The 14,722-nt window shown below is 36.0% G+C and overlaps 1 protein-coding gene and 1 long non-coding RNA gene across 12 annotated transcripts in view; one reads left to right on the plus strand and one right to left on the minus strand.

Annotated features, from left to right (window-relative positions):
- Positions 1-14,722, plus strand: part of ZNF507 (zinc finger protein 507) — an 18,444-nt gene continuing 3,722 nt past the window's right edge. Inside the window, exons 1-8 of one of the 5 annotated variants that reach the window (XM_015874034.3) lie at positions 1-46; positions 543-681; positions 2,190-2,285; positions 3,045-5,158; positions 6,021-6,126; positions 9,941-10,055; positions 12,396-12,500; positions 14,510-14,644. In XM_015874034.3, coding sequence (XP_015729520.2) covers positions 3,050-5,158; positions 6,021-6,126; positions 9,941-10,055; positions 12,396-12,500; positions 14,510-14,644 — 2,570 coding nt within the window. In that variant the 5' untranslated portion in view covers positions 1-46; positions 543-681; positions 2,190-2,285; positions 3,045-3,049. The remainder of the gene's footprint in view (positions 47-542; positions 682-2,189; positions 2,286-3,044; positions 5,159-6,020; positions 6,127-9,940; positions 10,056-12,395; positions 12,501-14,509; positions 14,645-14,722) is intronic. The other 4 variants (XM_085551100.1, XM_015874033.3, XM_015874036.3 and 1 more) reach the window with 4 other exon arrangements.
- Positions 1,446-14,722, minus strand: part of LOC146760561 (uncharacterized) — a 20,513-nt gene continuing 7,236 nt past the window's right edge. For 5 of the 7 annotated variants that reach the window (XR_014947543.1, XR_014947545.1, XR_014947541.1 and 2 more), the window contains exon 2: positions 1,446-14,549. This is a non-coding gene — a long non-coding RNA (uncharacterized LOC146760561). The remainder of the gene's footprint in view (positions 14,550-14,722) is intronic. The other 2 variants (XR_014947547.1, XR_014947542.1) reach the window with 1 other exon arrangement.

Below are 14,722 nucleotides of genomic sequence, written 5' to 3' on the forward strand. Positions count from 1 at the left end.
GTGATACGGTCTCCATCGTCGCCATCTTGAAGCGGTGTCCAAGGGGGTGAGGAATTCTTTTATTTTAACTCGTTTAAAATAGAAATGTTCCCCCAGCCGCCCCTCGGCGCCGCAGCTACGAGAGGGGAGCGGCCCGGCAGAGGCCGGAGGGTGGGCGGGTAGGGCGTGAAAAGCGGTCTACGGCAGGCAGGCCCCGGGGTGGTGCTGGGAGCAGGAGCCCCATGTGCGGAGCGCGGGAGGCGGCGGCCGCTATAAAGCGGGCAGCACTCGGGGATTGGCGGCAGCGCCGGGGGCAGCCCTGCTGTCCCTCTGCTTAACAAAGCACTGGTCGGTGTTATGCATACTCTAAACGAAGAACTACTTTATTAATATCCATATCTACCGTAATTACACAGCTGATAACACACAAGCTGCTACAAATATCCCAAGTTCAAACATCTGGAGGCGTTCACTGTTCTCTGGTTTTAGCAATGTTATGTGGCAGCGTTTGAGTTCTGCGGTCTTATAGCAGGCTTGCCTCTTAATTTCTATTCTGCTTTCAGGTGAAGCAAGTAGGGCCAATATTTACTTGTTTGGAGTTATTACTTCGAGGAAATGTTCCAAACACGAACTCTGCAGCGTGAGTCTGAGTTTCCCAGCAGTTACTGAACTTTGCAATTATAAGGAACTCAAGCCCAAACAGTAAGTTGAATGGCAAAGAAAAATAACTTTGGAGTTAGTTCTGCACGGTATTTTTCTGTAGACCAACATCATTTTGAAGAACTTATAGTGGCCTTAAGGCTGAGAAATTTGTAAGACAAATGCTTTGCAAATGTAAGTGGCACTCTGCTTATTTACAGTTTGTTGGCGCAATTTTAGTAGTTTTATTACTGATGTTGTTTAGTAATTTTGGTAATTGTATTTATCATATTAAATTTCAGTACAAAGCATCCAAAGGTCTTGATCCTGCACATATGGTCTGTGCAGAAATTCAGCACCCAGTAGCTCTCCCAGAGCCTCACGGATAATAAATTTGAGTTATCCTGAATGAGTAACTTGGAAGATTTATCTCCACTTCAGATATATTCTTAAATGCAGGTTCTATTTAAGTACATATATAGTGTAGCAACCTGCTTTTTATTAGTAGAAGTACTTAAATCCTATTGTGGAATAATTACAGGTTGTTACATGTAGTTCATTTCTTGATGGATTAAAAAAAAATCTGTGTATTCAGACAGAAGTATTAAGGGAAACAGTGTATTATACTCACTGCCCAAAAGATGAGGAACAAAAGTATCACATAGCTGTAGTCCATACCTTCCCTAATAGTGTTTTTTAAATAAAAATCTGATAATGGTGAGAAAGGCATGTCTCAAGATAACTCCACTGGCTGCAGTAATTAAATATAAGAGAATCCTTTTTGTTGTTGCTGTATTAGATTAAAATAGAAATTGCATGTTCTTGTGTTGAGTAGAAAGGTTAGATTTATTTTAAAATCAAAGCACTGCTTTCCTGTACAATAAAGGAATTTCTTGCAGTTTTTATTTAAGCTCCTTTGAATGTGAATTCTTTGTCTTCATGCTATACAGTAACAGGAAGGTCCTTCATTCGTACCCACAGTGTTGCCTCAGCAAATAAGTCTGCAGGTCTTCTGTCTGCACTGGGCAATCTCATGAAGCCTTCCAGCATTATAACGAAAGTTTCCCCAACGTTGTTGCATCTCCTGCAATGTGAAAATACAAATGCATTATTATTAGTAGTAAAAACAGCTTTCTGACACACACAGCGCTGCCTTTGGTAACAGATCCCTGCTGCAGCTGCCTCTGGCACGTCTTTGGGACAGACTCTTTATATTGCATATGGGCAAAGGAAGGCTTTTATTCCTGTTTATGTGCCAGAGTAAACAATGTTCTCTGGAAATCATTATCAGTTTTAAATTCCAGCTAAATACTAGACCAAGAAGTAGAAAAGAGAGGATTCAGTGGGTTTTTGGACCAGTTGTAGAAGTTCTGATTTGGCCTGTGTGTCTTTCTTGTAAAAATAGAAGAAAAATCATCATGAAAGAATGGAGGATAAAGTTTCAAGGATAGCTGGTGAAAGAAACAACTGGCAGCTTTATGCTCTTATGTTTTATACACAGTATATAAGGTATAAATTGTGTATTAAGTAACTGTTTATATATAAAGCAAACTTGTATTGATTATTTTCAGACATTTTTTCAGAAGCAAATTCCACTGGAAGACTTTCTGTCCAGCAGTGCCATCCCTACCCTGCAGTTTTGACCACATCACAAAGTATCTTTTCATGTAAATTTTTACATATTGGCTTCTAATTTAACCGCCACCACTACCACATTACTGCCTGTGGTTTATAGTTTAAAGGAAGTGTAAGTGGAAATAGCTACTGCCTTTAGCTTTCCCTCAAAACAGAAAAATAAAATCCTAACTTTAGTACAAATTGGTTTTCCTTACAATTAAGGAATTGTAGGAAAAGCTACAATAGCTTTTCTAGAAAATAACATTTATAATATAAGTATAATTTGACATTGAAATGGTGAAATGACTAATATAACACTAGAAATAACCATAATATAAATGCCAGAATTACTCTTTTACCTGTTTAGGAAACACAAGTGTATTAGAGTGAGAATGTTAGGAATACAGTTCCATATAATATCATATAGCTTAAAAATACAAATCTACCAGTACCTGTTGATTAGTATATTTAAGTGTCCAGCAATCAGACATAATGCTTGTAAAGAAAAATACAGTAACTCTAACTAACAATGCTAATGAGTTTATGCTGGAAAAATATTTATCTTGCTGTTATACAACTTGAAGACACACAGAGGCTGTTTTGGAAATACTGTGTGCAACTGTTTTGAATAGCATCTATATCATCTACTTAATGTCCTCAAAATATTTGGGTATTTTTATCACCATTCTGGAAGTCTTCATAAAGTTAGTGAGTTTTGTCTTCTACATTTAGTAAAGAAATTTAAATAGTACTGGATCGTATTTTTATTATTATGTATAGCTTTTAATATTAAAATATTTTTCTCCTAGGTATTATGGAAGAAGGAAGTAGTGTTGCAGTACTGATGCCAAATATTGGAGAACAGGAAGCTGTACTGATCTCTGAAACAGTCATTGGCCCAACACTGCAAAGCAGTGAAGATCAGAGAAAATGTAAAACAGATCCATTAATCCATGTTATCCAGAAGCTAAGCAAAATAGTTGAAAATGAGAAATCACAAAGATGCCTTTTAATAGGGAAAAAACGTTCCCATCCTGACGCTTCAGCACAGTCCTTTGATACAGATAATCTTTGTGAAATCCCAGCTAAAGCGATTGAGCTATCTGTTATTGCTGCTAAAAAGACTGAAGAGTTACAGGCTGACTATTTTGTGACTGAATGTCTTCCACAAAGCAAAAAGAAGGTGACATGCTACCAGTGCAGTCTATGTAAATTTCTATCACCTTCTCTCTTTATGCTACAAGAACATATAAAACAGCATGGGCAGAAAAACGAAGTGATACTGATGTGCTCAGAATGTCGTTTTACCTCTAAAAACCAAGAAGAACTTGAATCTCACTTCCAAAATCACCATGAGAGTGAAAGTAAAAATAGCATCCAGACAAACGTGCAGCAGTGTGTGAATGCATCAAGTTCATTTTTGCAAGGGACAGTGGAAGGAAATGTCAAATCAGGGGCTGGAAATACAGACTGTAAAGATACCACTCAGTCTAGTCACATATCTGAAATGGGTAGGAGGAAATGGTATACTTATGAGCAGTACGGCATGTACCGATGTTTAATTTGTCGGTATACCTGTGGTCAGCAACGAATGTTGAAAACGCACGCTTGGAAACATGCGGGTGAAGTTAACTGTTCCTATCCTATCTTTGAGGAAGAAAATGAAACTGCCAGCTTGTCAGAGACGGCAGTAACACATACACCTTATAGCATGGATACAGTTATTCTTTCTTTGGAAAACAACGGACTAGATATCCATAGTGAGCCTACTCTTCAGCTTCAGATTTGCAATTCTGAGCAGCTGTCATGCAAATCACCAGTAGGAACAAACATAAAAGAAGATGAGATGATAAGTCAGTCTGTAGTGCATTCTCCTACTACAGAGGAGACTGTTTCAGACACAGAACAAGATAACTTGATAACCGATAGCCTACTTTCATCAGCACAGAAAATCATTAATTGTAGCCCAAATAAAGAGGGTCACGTTAACGTAATAGTCGAGCGTTTGCCAGGTGCTGAAGAAAGTGTCATACCAAAGCCTTTCTTGATGAACACTGACATTGAAACAGAAAAGAAAATCCTTTCAGAGGAATCCCATGTTACCTCTGAAGAACCCAATGGAGTTTATCATTCAGGTGAAATCCAAGAAGTAATAATAGGATGGAATAATACTGAGAAAAAAGATAATGAATTAAGCTCTATAAAAAATGTAACAACTGATGAAAATGCACCTCCTGTACGAAGAAGGACAAATTCAGAGTCTTTACGACTACACTCACTAGCTGCAGAAGCTCTTGTTACAATGCCTATCAGAGCTGCAGAGCTAACAAAGTCTAGCTTGAGGACTTTGACTGGGGAAGACACTGTGAATGCAGATACAGGGCAGGGAGAGGCTGATGGCACAGGCACAGCTCATTCTAGAGTGGTATCTTCGCTTAAGAATCCGTCAGAGGAGTTTACTGGTTTAAACCAAAGTGAATGTGCAATAGTTGAGATACAGAAAGAAAGGCCAGAGTTATCAGAAGCGCCAATTAAAATGGGCATCAGCATGTCTCTACTCACTGTCATTGAGAAACTGAAGGAGAGGACAGATCAAAATGCTTCTGATGATGACATTTTGAAAGAACTACAAGACAACGCACAATGCCAAAATGCAAATGATGCAAATGTTCCAGGAAATAACCTAGTAGAATATATACCTAATGTAGACCGACCCTACCGCTGTCGCCTCTGCCACTACAGCAGTGGTAATAAAGGCTACATAAAACAACATTTGAGAGTCCATCGTCAGAGGCAACCCTATCAGTGTCCTATCTGTGAACACATTGCTGACAATAGTAAGGATTTAGAGAGCCACATGATCAACCACTGCAAAACAAGAATGTATCAGTGCAAGCAATGTGAAGAATCGTTTCATTATAAGGTAAAGTTATTTCCTGAGTTTGTCTATAATAGCTAAATAACGTGTTTTCCTGCTTTTTTATAACTGTTGATCCTGCTTTCTATCTACATTCATTCTGACATCCTGGCTTCATTTTCATTACAATTGGAGATTATTGCCAGCAGTACTTTCCAGATATACCATTCAGCTATAATTACTATGCCTTACCCACTGAAATGAACTATCTTCTTCACATAAGTTATTTTCATGAGAACCATCTAATGGACATCTTAATAATCCTGTTGTTTTGCTAACCTATACCAGCTAAAGAAATGGAAGCTTTAGAGAACTTAATAGCTGAAACTTTAAAAGAATGCTCAAACATTCAGACTAGTTGGGAGAGTGAACAAAAGTAATAGTAATTGGTGATAATGAGAGAAACTGTGAAACTATTTTCTTTCTTCCTCTGTTGTTGTCTTGGGCTTGATGTTCTGTAGAACTGAGATCTGAAATATGACATGCCAGAGCAGAATATCATATTGTGTCAGTATTAAGCGTTAGTGCTGGTGTATGTGTTCCTATATACTCAGTTCAGTAATTAGGAACATAGAATAAATTGCAACAGAATATAGTCTTAAAACTGAAATTGTTGTAGGCAATGGTAGTGCAAATTTTCCTCTATTTCCTGTGGAGATTGGGTAGAAAAATGCTGCCCCTCGTTCTCCCCAGGCAAGTAGAAACTACAGTAAATACAGTCTGCATATACATTAATGTACATATTATAACAGTTGTCATTAAAACTTGAGTAACATTAAAACTTGAGTAACAATGTGTAAATCACTGCAGTGTCTGAAGTAACCAGTAAATGTTGTGTATATTTAAACATGGGAAATTGTGTTTTCAGAGCCAACTGCGAAATCATGAGAGAGAACAACACGGTCTTCCAGATATCTTTTCAACGTCCACATCTAACAAACTAATAGTTTCCAGTGAAGCAGATGAGAGAGAAGGTACTGTTTCTGTTGTCACTTGAAATTACAAAAAGTTGTCTGTAAAGTTGCTTGTTTGCCATACTTGTAGGCTTACTGTTTTTAAGATCTCTTTTGGGCCAAAATGTTTTCATGTCTATTCCTAACCTAAATGTATGTAAATGTGCAAACTTACCATAAATGATCAATTTTGAGATCTCTTATGAACGTCTGTCAGTGGTCAGAACCTTTTTTTCCAAGTGTAATTAGATCCCATATTTCTTCTTTTTGCAAAAGCAATATAAAACTTAGCAGATAACTGGTATGGATTATTACTCTGCTATTTTAAGAAAAAAAAAAAAAAAACACCTTTTCTTCAACAGCTACAGTATTTGTCAGATAGCCTGAAGAAAACAAAGGCAGCCCTTTTTAAAACTCAGTATGATAACATAGTTTGACATCAGCATATATATACAGTGCTGTCCATTCTGCGATTAGGAATTTCTCTTTAAATTATGAAATGTTCAAAGTTTATTTTGGCTCTACAGAAGCAAATGCAAGGCATCTGAAAAATTATCTGTAGTCGTTACCAGGGTAACAATAGGACATTTTCTAAATGGTTGGTTAACTTTAATCATGGTTTCTTTCTGAAGAAAAAACAGACACACTTGATGTGTAAAGACAGAGAAATAGGGAAAAAACAGCCAATATCTGAAGTTTAGGGAAGATGTAGTTTTAAAATCCTTTGAGTATCCTGTGATCTTAAAATCCTTTGAGTATCTCAGAGGACCAATATTTAATATTGTATTTCCAGTGCATCCTCTTCTCTGGTGAGTTAAAGTTCCCGAAAATATTTATAACACTTCTTTAAACAACACTGTAATTTTTAGTGCTTGGCAATTTTAGAGTGTTGTGGGGAAACACCAGTAATTATATCACCTCTCAACAACTGTGAGCCAAAATATTTCGCATTTTGTGTACATAGCTCTTTTCTGTCCCACCTATGGTCTCTATTTAGATAGCAAAATGCGTGCAATAATAGTACACAGATTGCAGATGGAAACTCTGGCTTCTATTCTCACCTTGCACAGACACTTGAGCAAAAAGATACTAACAAGCATGAGTCAGGTTGGATGGCTTGAACCACTAGCAGTTTGACCAAAGCAATATGGTACACATCAGAATAAAGTGAGATCCATAACTCTTGACTTGCACTCTGTTAGCTCACACTGCATCTTTTTTCTGGCTTTCAGTGTACAAGTTAGAAAATGAAGATGGCTAGCTGCTTTTGAAGATACTACATTTTTAAAAGGTGTTGTTAGATTTTATATCCTGGTCTTGTAACTTAACGTCCATGGAACAGGAGCCTCTGTTCATGGCAACTTCCTGCTTTTAATTACTTGAAAGAATTTAAAAATATGTATTTTTTCTCATTACTGTCTTATAAAAGCGCTACATCCAGGCACTTTAACTGATTGTTTACACCGCGTCAAATTTAGTACTGTGATATGAATGAAAACTGTTCTCCTTTAAAAGTTGTATAAGTTGTATTAGCTCATACTTTGGAATGCTTAAATTATTTCAGAACCAATTTATAATCAAATTGCAACACCACTGCAGTACAGCAATCTCTTGTCAAACAGATGTCATCCCTATAAAGCGACACAAAACAAAGAAGTTTATGGCATAGCATCTGTTTATGTGAAAGATGCCTGAGATGGAACAGTTTCATTTCTTGTTTATGAAATAGGTAGTCCTAAAAGTCTTTTTATTCATCATGGTTGTACAATAAATTAAAAGGGAGCATAGTGACACTGGATATGATTGGATTGTAAATGTCTAATAATGAAGGAATAGGGTAATAAGCAGAATTACAGGAACACCTGTTACTGTTGCAGGAATAAAGACCTTGTGCTTTCCTTGCTCATTTTGAGAGGCCCGATGTCCTCAGCCTAGAAAGGAAAAATTCCCTACAACCTCAAGAAATAAGCCATCAGAGGAGACAGGGGACAGCACTGCTGCTTCATTTCAGCTAGAGATTATATGGTGTATTACAATTTATGGGCATTTTGTTGAAGGGATAAAACTAAAATACTGATTGATATAAATAATTGCTCCTAAGTATGTGCTACTGGGTGGTTAGCCCCTTATAACTATGCACTAGATAATATGTTTGCATAACACTTTGAAAGTCTCATTAGATACTGTTTGCTTTAAGCTTACTGCCCAATAAAATACCAAATTCATAACAGAAAATACATTTAGAAGCTGTTTTTCTAAAGTTTCAGCATTAAAGACAGAAAATTATTCAAGTAGAGCATGCAGTAGCCCAACCTTCATAAAACTGCTCTAGAGTAGGTCTGCAGCCCAGTGTCTGTGTTCATCAGAGCTCTGCATAAATGTGCATTAATAAAAGAATACTGCAGTCTCCAAGGGTAAAATTGTTTTGATAATTTGCATTAAATATTTTTTAAACGGCAATAAATTTTAAAAAGCTATATGAGAATATAGTAGGAAAAATATAGATATATTTTGCTTTAACAACATTAATGTTGAACTGCAAGGAGTACATGCTAAGTATTACTTACATATTATTTTTTAATTTAAATGCCAGGTGAGTGAGCGATTTGGCACATTAAATTTGAAGTAAGAAGTATTTTTCTTTACCTTTGTACACGCAGGATTATTCAATTTTGTTTCAGACTATCTGTGCATTCTGATTTCTATTTTATTTTATATGACATACTGTATATTCTTCAAAATAACTCTCTATTTGTACATGCCCTTCATAATTATTTCAAATGTTGAACCAAAAATGTTAATTTTTGGAGTAGCTCTTCACAGTACAAAGCAATGGTTTGTACTGGAGATATTCTTCATAGGAGCATGAAGAGTTATGGAAGTTCTTGCAAGATACAAGCTTTACTTTGCCTCCCATATATTATACGATGAATTGTAGATTTAGTTTGGTCTTGGTATGTACTTTAAAGTACCCATCAGAGAAATTCTCCGGGGATCTGTATCAGTTCCTTCAAAGCTCCTGTACATAACTGAGATTAATGGCTTACCTGTTCATTCAGCTAATAGGAATTTGTATAAAGATGAAGTGAACTTGAACACCTTACTTGCAACTGGTAAAGTAGAATTCTAAAACTTTGGTTACTGAACATGTTAGATGCAGAAAGGAAGCCTTAATTTGATGCTTCTTTTGACAGTAGTGCTAATCTAAACAGCTCCAACCTGTTGCTCCTTTGTATTTCTGCTGTTATCTAATTTGAGGAATGTGTGAATGCTGCACAATTGGCTGGAACAGGAAGAAGACCCATATAAAAATACCATCCCTCCTCTTTTTAACCCAGATAAGTTACATTATTCAGTGAGGGAGCAGGAATAGGATGGGTAAAGTCTACAAACTCATGTCCCAAAAATATTCAAACTGTGCACTTGCAGGCATACATTTTTCTGTGTTAAATTAGTCATTAGCCTTTGTCTCTACAACAATTAATTCAAGAGTTTCTTTCATTCTGAAAGACAAAATGATTTTTATTGCAATTGCTTTTCAGTAATTCGGAGAAGTTCCAAATTATTTTTTAATACATCTGGTCAGTATCTTTTTTCTTTTTTCAAGTCATCTCAGATCCTTCTAAAAGTGGATGATAAAAAGAGTCTGAGTGCTTCTCAAGACCTTTTGCTTGTCTTTACTATATTTGCCAGTTAGAAACTTATCCTTTATCAATGCCTATCTGTTTTTCTTCATTTGATTCATTCTCTTTTCCTTCATTTGATTCATCATCTGACAACTTTGTGCAATGCTGGATGCAAATCTTTAACATTTTCTTTTTTTTTTTTAATGTAGGAAGTAAGTCTTCGGTTCAGAAACTGTATAGATGTGATGTATGTGACTACACCAGCACAACTTATGTTGGCGTAAGAAATCACAGACGAATTCATAACTCTGATAAACCGTACAGGTAAGGGTCTCAGATATTACTAACTAATGCTAGGCTCATAGACTGCTTGTTTTAACTAAAAAGGTTACTGTATTGCTCATAGAATTTCAAAGATATTGTGAAAGAATGTCAATGCAATAACTTTACTGTAGCTTTGAAGGAGTCACACTTTCTGTTTGACCCAAACTACGTAACTAAGATTTGATAACATTTCCAGGATGTTATGTGAAAACAGCTTGTATTCAGTTTGAAGCATCCAGATGTGCAAAGGGAAGCAAATAAAGCAAATACCTTATAATATTGAACCTTGCCCACTAGTAATAATATATTTAGCGAACTCCTTTAACACTTTAATTTGGATTTGCCTTCTTGCAAAATGTTCTCCATTGGCATTAAGCTTTGTTTTAAAGCAGTAAGGCAAACAGCAAGATACACATTTCTTTTTGAAAGGGATAGGAGTCAAGGAGTGTTCATAATGTATTGGCTTATTGAGTTTGACTGAGTTCTTCCTGTTATCACATTCCCAGCTTCCTTACCTTTTTTACAGGTTTCAAACAGTATTAATGCATTTAAGATCAGATACAGCTTTTCTATAAACAATATATGTAGGAACTTTAATATCTAAAATTGGCTGTAATACTGTATAGTTCAGTTCCACAGAAGAAAAAATAAAGCATATTGCATAAACTCCTGCAATCTAAATCTGCTTATTTGCTGTGGATCTCTGTCCCTCTCTAGTGGCTAGAAAATAGATGCGAGTTAATACAATTCTTTATTTTTTTAGCACAAATTCTGGAAATTTATTTTAACACCTGAAAACGTTGAGCTCAGTCAGGGCATTTCTTATTTGGCTAAATTATAAAACAGAGGATGTTTTATTTTGATTTATGCATTATAATGGCAAAAATTTGCAAGATGTTTGCTCAGAGAACAAATGTGGAATACAAAGAGAACATTCTTTTTCTCAGAATCTCCCACACTGCCATAATCTGTTACTCAGTGGGGGTGGAGCAGCAGATCTGTAGTGTCTTGCTAACTTTGAGTTAGTGCTAGCAAGCCTGTTTGATCTAGGGACCACTGAAATTTTTCCACTGGTGATATAGACTGCTGCATACTAAATTTAAGCCCACTGATCCAACTTGCTTTTTTTATTTTTGCACAAGCCCTTTAGATCCATTTACAGACCTGGTGGGATACTGAAGCCACAGCCTAAAAACTATAAAGGTCCATTAGTTGTGGTATTTCTCATTTTGAAACATGTACTCCTCAATGCTTTCATAATGTCAGATAGCAACCTAACTACATCACAGCTATTTTTGTACCCAAACAAATACTTCATTACTTATTTAACAAAAAGTGCTGGAATTTGAACTGTATATGTAGCCTCTGATGGTGTGTTTTCGTAGACTTGATACCTCCTGGATTTTACTACTATGCAATTAAATCCTTTCAATAATAAAGTGACTAATTTCAAGTTATATGTCCTGCAGTCTCAATCTTTTTCACCCTGTAAACCAAATTTAGTAACAATTGGACATTTCACCATTTGAAAATAAACCAAAATCCTGATAAACATGCAAAATTTTAGCTGATCCTGATGACTTCCATTAGATCTATTTTAATGTTATATATAGAAAGCTTATGTAGTAACAGATTGAGACTTTTGCATAGCTTAGTACTTTGTGAAGGACTCTGGGATCCAAATCCAGGGATCCTGATCCAGATCAGAACTGTTTTATGTATTATTTTTCTGTAAAGATGCCATGACAACAGTAAAAAATAAAAATAAAATCTGAGTGTGATGAGACACACTTGTATTAGGGCACTTGAATCTAATCGTATTGATCTGGTCCATGACTTTTACTTCAGTTATAACACTCTGAAACTTACATGTTTTATTACTTAATGGGCAGTTTGGCTTTTGTAATATCATGAGAAATGTCTCTTATTTCATAAATTAGAACACTTGTACTTAAGAAACAATACTCACTTCTAATTGCACTGTCTCTCTATCATTGTTATGGTCATATTCTGCTTTTGCATAACATAGCCAAGCAACTTATATCACGACTGCTTCAAGAGCATCCCTTACAGGTCATAATGCTTGACAGCTTCAGAAGATGCCCACAGGGGACAGAACATGATCTGTGTGCACAGTGATTCTAGCTCAAAGTTGGAGACTTTTTGGGATTGCAAAATGTTCTCATGGACCTAAAATTAAAAGTTAAATGTCATCTCTTAGACTTCTGTAAATGTTGTTAGCCTTTAATTGCAGTCTTTCCAGATACCTTTGCTTTCTTGTAGATTTTATTTCTGGAATAGTGCTAGCAGTTAATTGTCAGATTGTTGTTGTCTCTTTAGATGTCGAGTATGTGACTTCGCCACCACAAATATGAATAGCTTGAAATGCCATATGAGGCGTCACCCCCAGGAGCATCAGGCAGTGCAGCTAATGGAACAGTACAAGTATGTAACGGTTTGGATTTAGCAACAAGCTGTGGTAGTAGTGATTTTGTATTCAAGGTATAAGGCAGAGTTCCAACTATATCCTTTTCACTTCTAAATGCATTCTTTGTTCCAGTGATTTTTTATTTTTATTTTTTAAAGAGGGAAGGAAAGAGATCAGATGGGGGATATCTCTCTCTTTCCAAAATGGCGTAGTTGCATATAAGCTGCTTATTGCAGGAGGTTTCTTAACTGGGTTAGTTAGCAAAGCAGTGCTCAGAATTGTTTGGGATAACGCATGTGCCAAAACCACTTCTAACAATTATACATTGTTACATTCCTGTGCCCAGGAATGTTTTCTGGCTTTGTTTAATATCCTACTCTAGGCACAACCCTGGTAAGAATCCAGATTTGAATCACACTGCCCTAAATAAAAGTTACTATGTTACCCATAATATCCTTTCATTTAATATACGTCATGTTCTAGATATTGATCATGAAGTGCAGAACATCAGACTTTCTGTCTTTGATGATGTGTGCTAAAGCAGTCAGCAGCATTTAGCTCACGGTCTCAAAGTAAAACTGGTAGTAAATTAGCAATCTAAATTAATGCGCTTTAAAAAAAAAGACTAATTAAATGGGGTTAAAAACACTGAACTGTTGCTTCATTCACCATGTATCAACTCAATGAAGCCCAGTTACACAAGTCGTGCAGAAAATATTACAGAACATCACATAATAAAAGACACCAGTGGAATACATATGCTTATAGAATGGATTCAACACTATTTTTTGCAAAACCTGATTTTATCTGTAAGTGAACAATGAGGTCTGCCTTTTACCTTACTTTTAATGGTGGCATTGTTTTGAAAAAGCATTATCAGAAATGCTAAGATTTTAGATCTGAGGGGGAAAGTTCTCTGGTTTTGAAAGCATCTGTTTTATTTACAAGGCTTCAAATTAGAAGGAAAAGGGAAAAACTGAATGCGAGTTCTCAATCAGGAAATAGAGACAAGTTGGGCTTGGACATGCCTGTTGTTCTGCAGCAGGACAGAATGATAATCCCTACATCAAGGCAGCAGTGGAGTGATGTCATCTAGTATCATTCCTCTCCTTCACACTGAAAGCTCTAGTTTATTGTCTCAGACTCACTTGCAAAAAATACTTCTTCTGTTGTATGTTCATGTATGGATAAAGTCCTATGGGATTTATTAGCTAGGAGGAAACATTTTTTGTTCACCCTGCTATGTGTTTATTTGAGTGTCATTAATAGTCTGAATTTGCAGCTGCTTTTAGAAAGAGAGACTGGATTATTGGGAAAAAGATAGAAACATGTACCAAATTATTACCTGTATTAAGCATTCATAGTTCTGTTTAATTTACTGAAGTATGTGCTGAAATATTGTTCCTATACTAACTGGAACTGAATACATAAAGGCCTTATATCCTAAAAGTGCAAATTAAATATAAGAGGACCAAAAAATACAACTAAAATTTGAAAAGTATTTCTCAAACTGTTGTTGCTCAGAAGATACTGTTTAGTAACGAGGATTTTTTAGGATGTTACTTTTCCTAAATTTTATGTATAAAATTCAAACTGAGTTACATGGTGCACCAAGAAAGGCTTTGTCAATTCTGTTTAATTAGCAGTGCTAATTATGACAATTTCTGCTTGGTTCAGAATGGTGGCAGAGAAAGCTCACTATCTGCCTGCCAGCTGCCATACACGTATACTCCATATTTCCACAGTCATTAGAACTATTTCATTTTTGCAGTATTTAAACAGATTTAATGGGCCAAATAGATAAGATTTCATTTAAGTTGTTTAAGTCTAGAGAGCCAATCTTAAATTCTTAGGCTCTATAAATTACACTGTAGAATGAAATGTTACAAACTTATTTCACCTAGTTATGAGGATTGATGTGTATCTCACTGCTACTCATCATTCGGGAGAAAAAAAGAAAAGAGGAATCACTATTACAGTAAAACTTAACTTTTAAATGCATCTCTTCTCCACTTCTTTTCCCTAGGTGTTCTCTCTGTGGATATGTATGTAGCCATCCTCCTTCCCTGAAGTCCCACATGTGGAAACATGCAAGTGACCAAAATTATAACTACGAACAAGTCAACAAGGCTATTAATGATGCAATTTCACAAAGCAGCAGGTATGTCAGGTCTACTTTCACACCTATTATCTACAATTTTCAAATGAGCCAAAGTAAAATTCCCATCAAAAAGCAACC

This window comes from Coturnix japonica, chromosome 6 (genome assembly GCF_054131305.1).
Source record: "Coturnix japonica strain WE chromosome 6, WE-NBRP24, whole genome shotgun sequence".
In the NCBI taxonomy this organism is placed as follows: domain Eukaryota; kingdom Metazoa; phylum Chordata; class Aves; order Galliformes; family Phasianidae; genus Coturnix; species Coturnix japonica.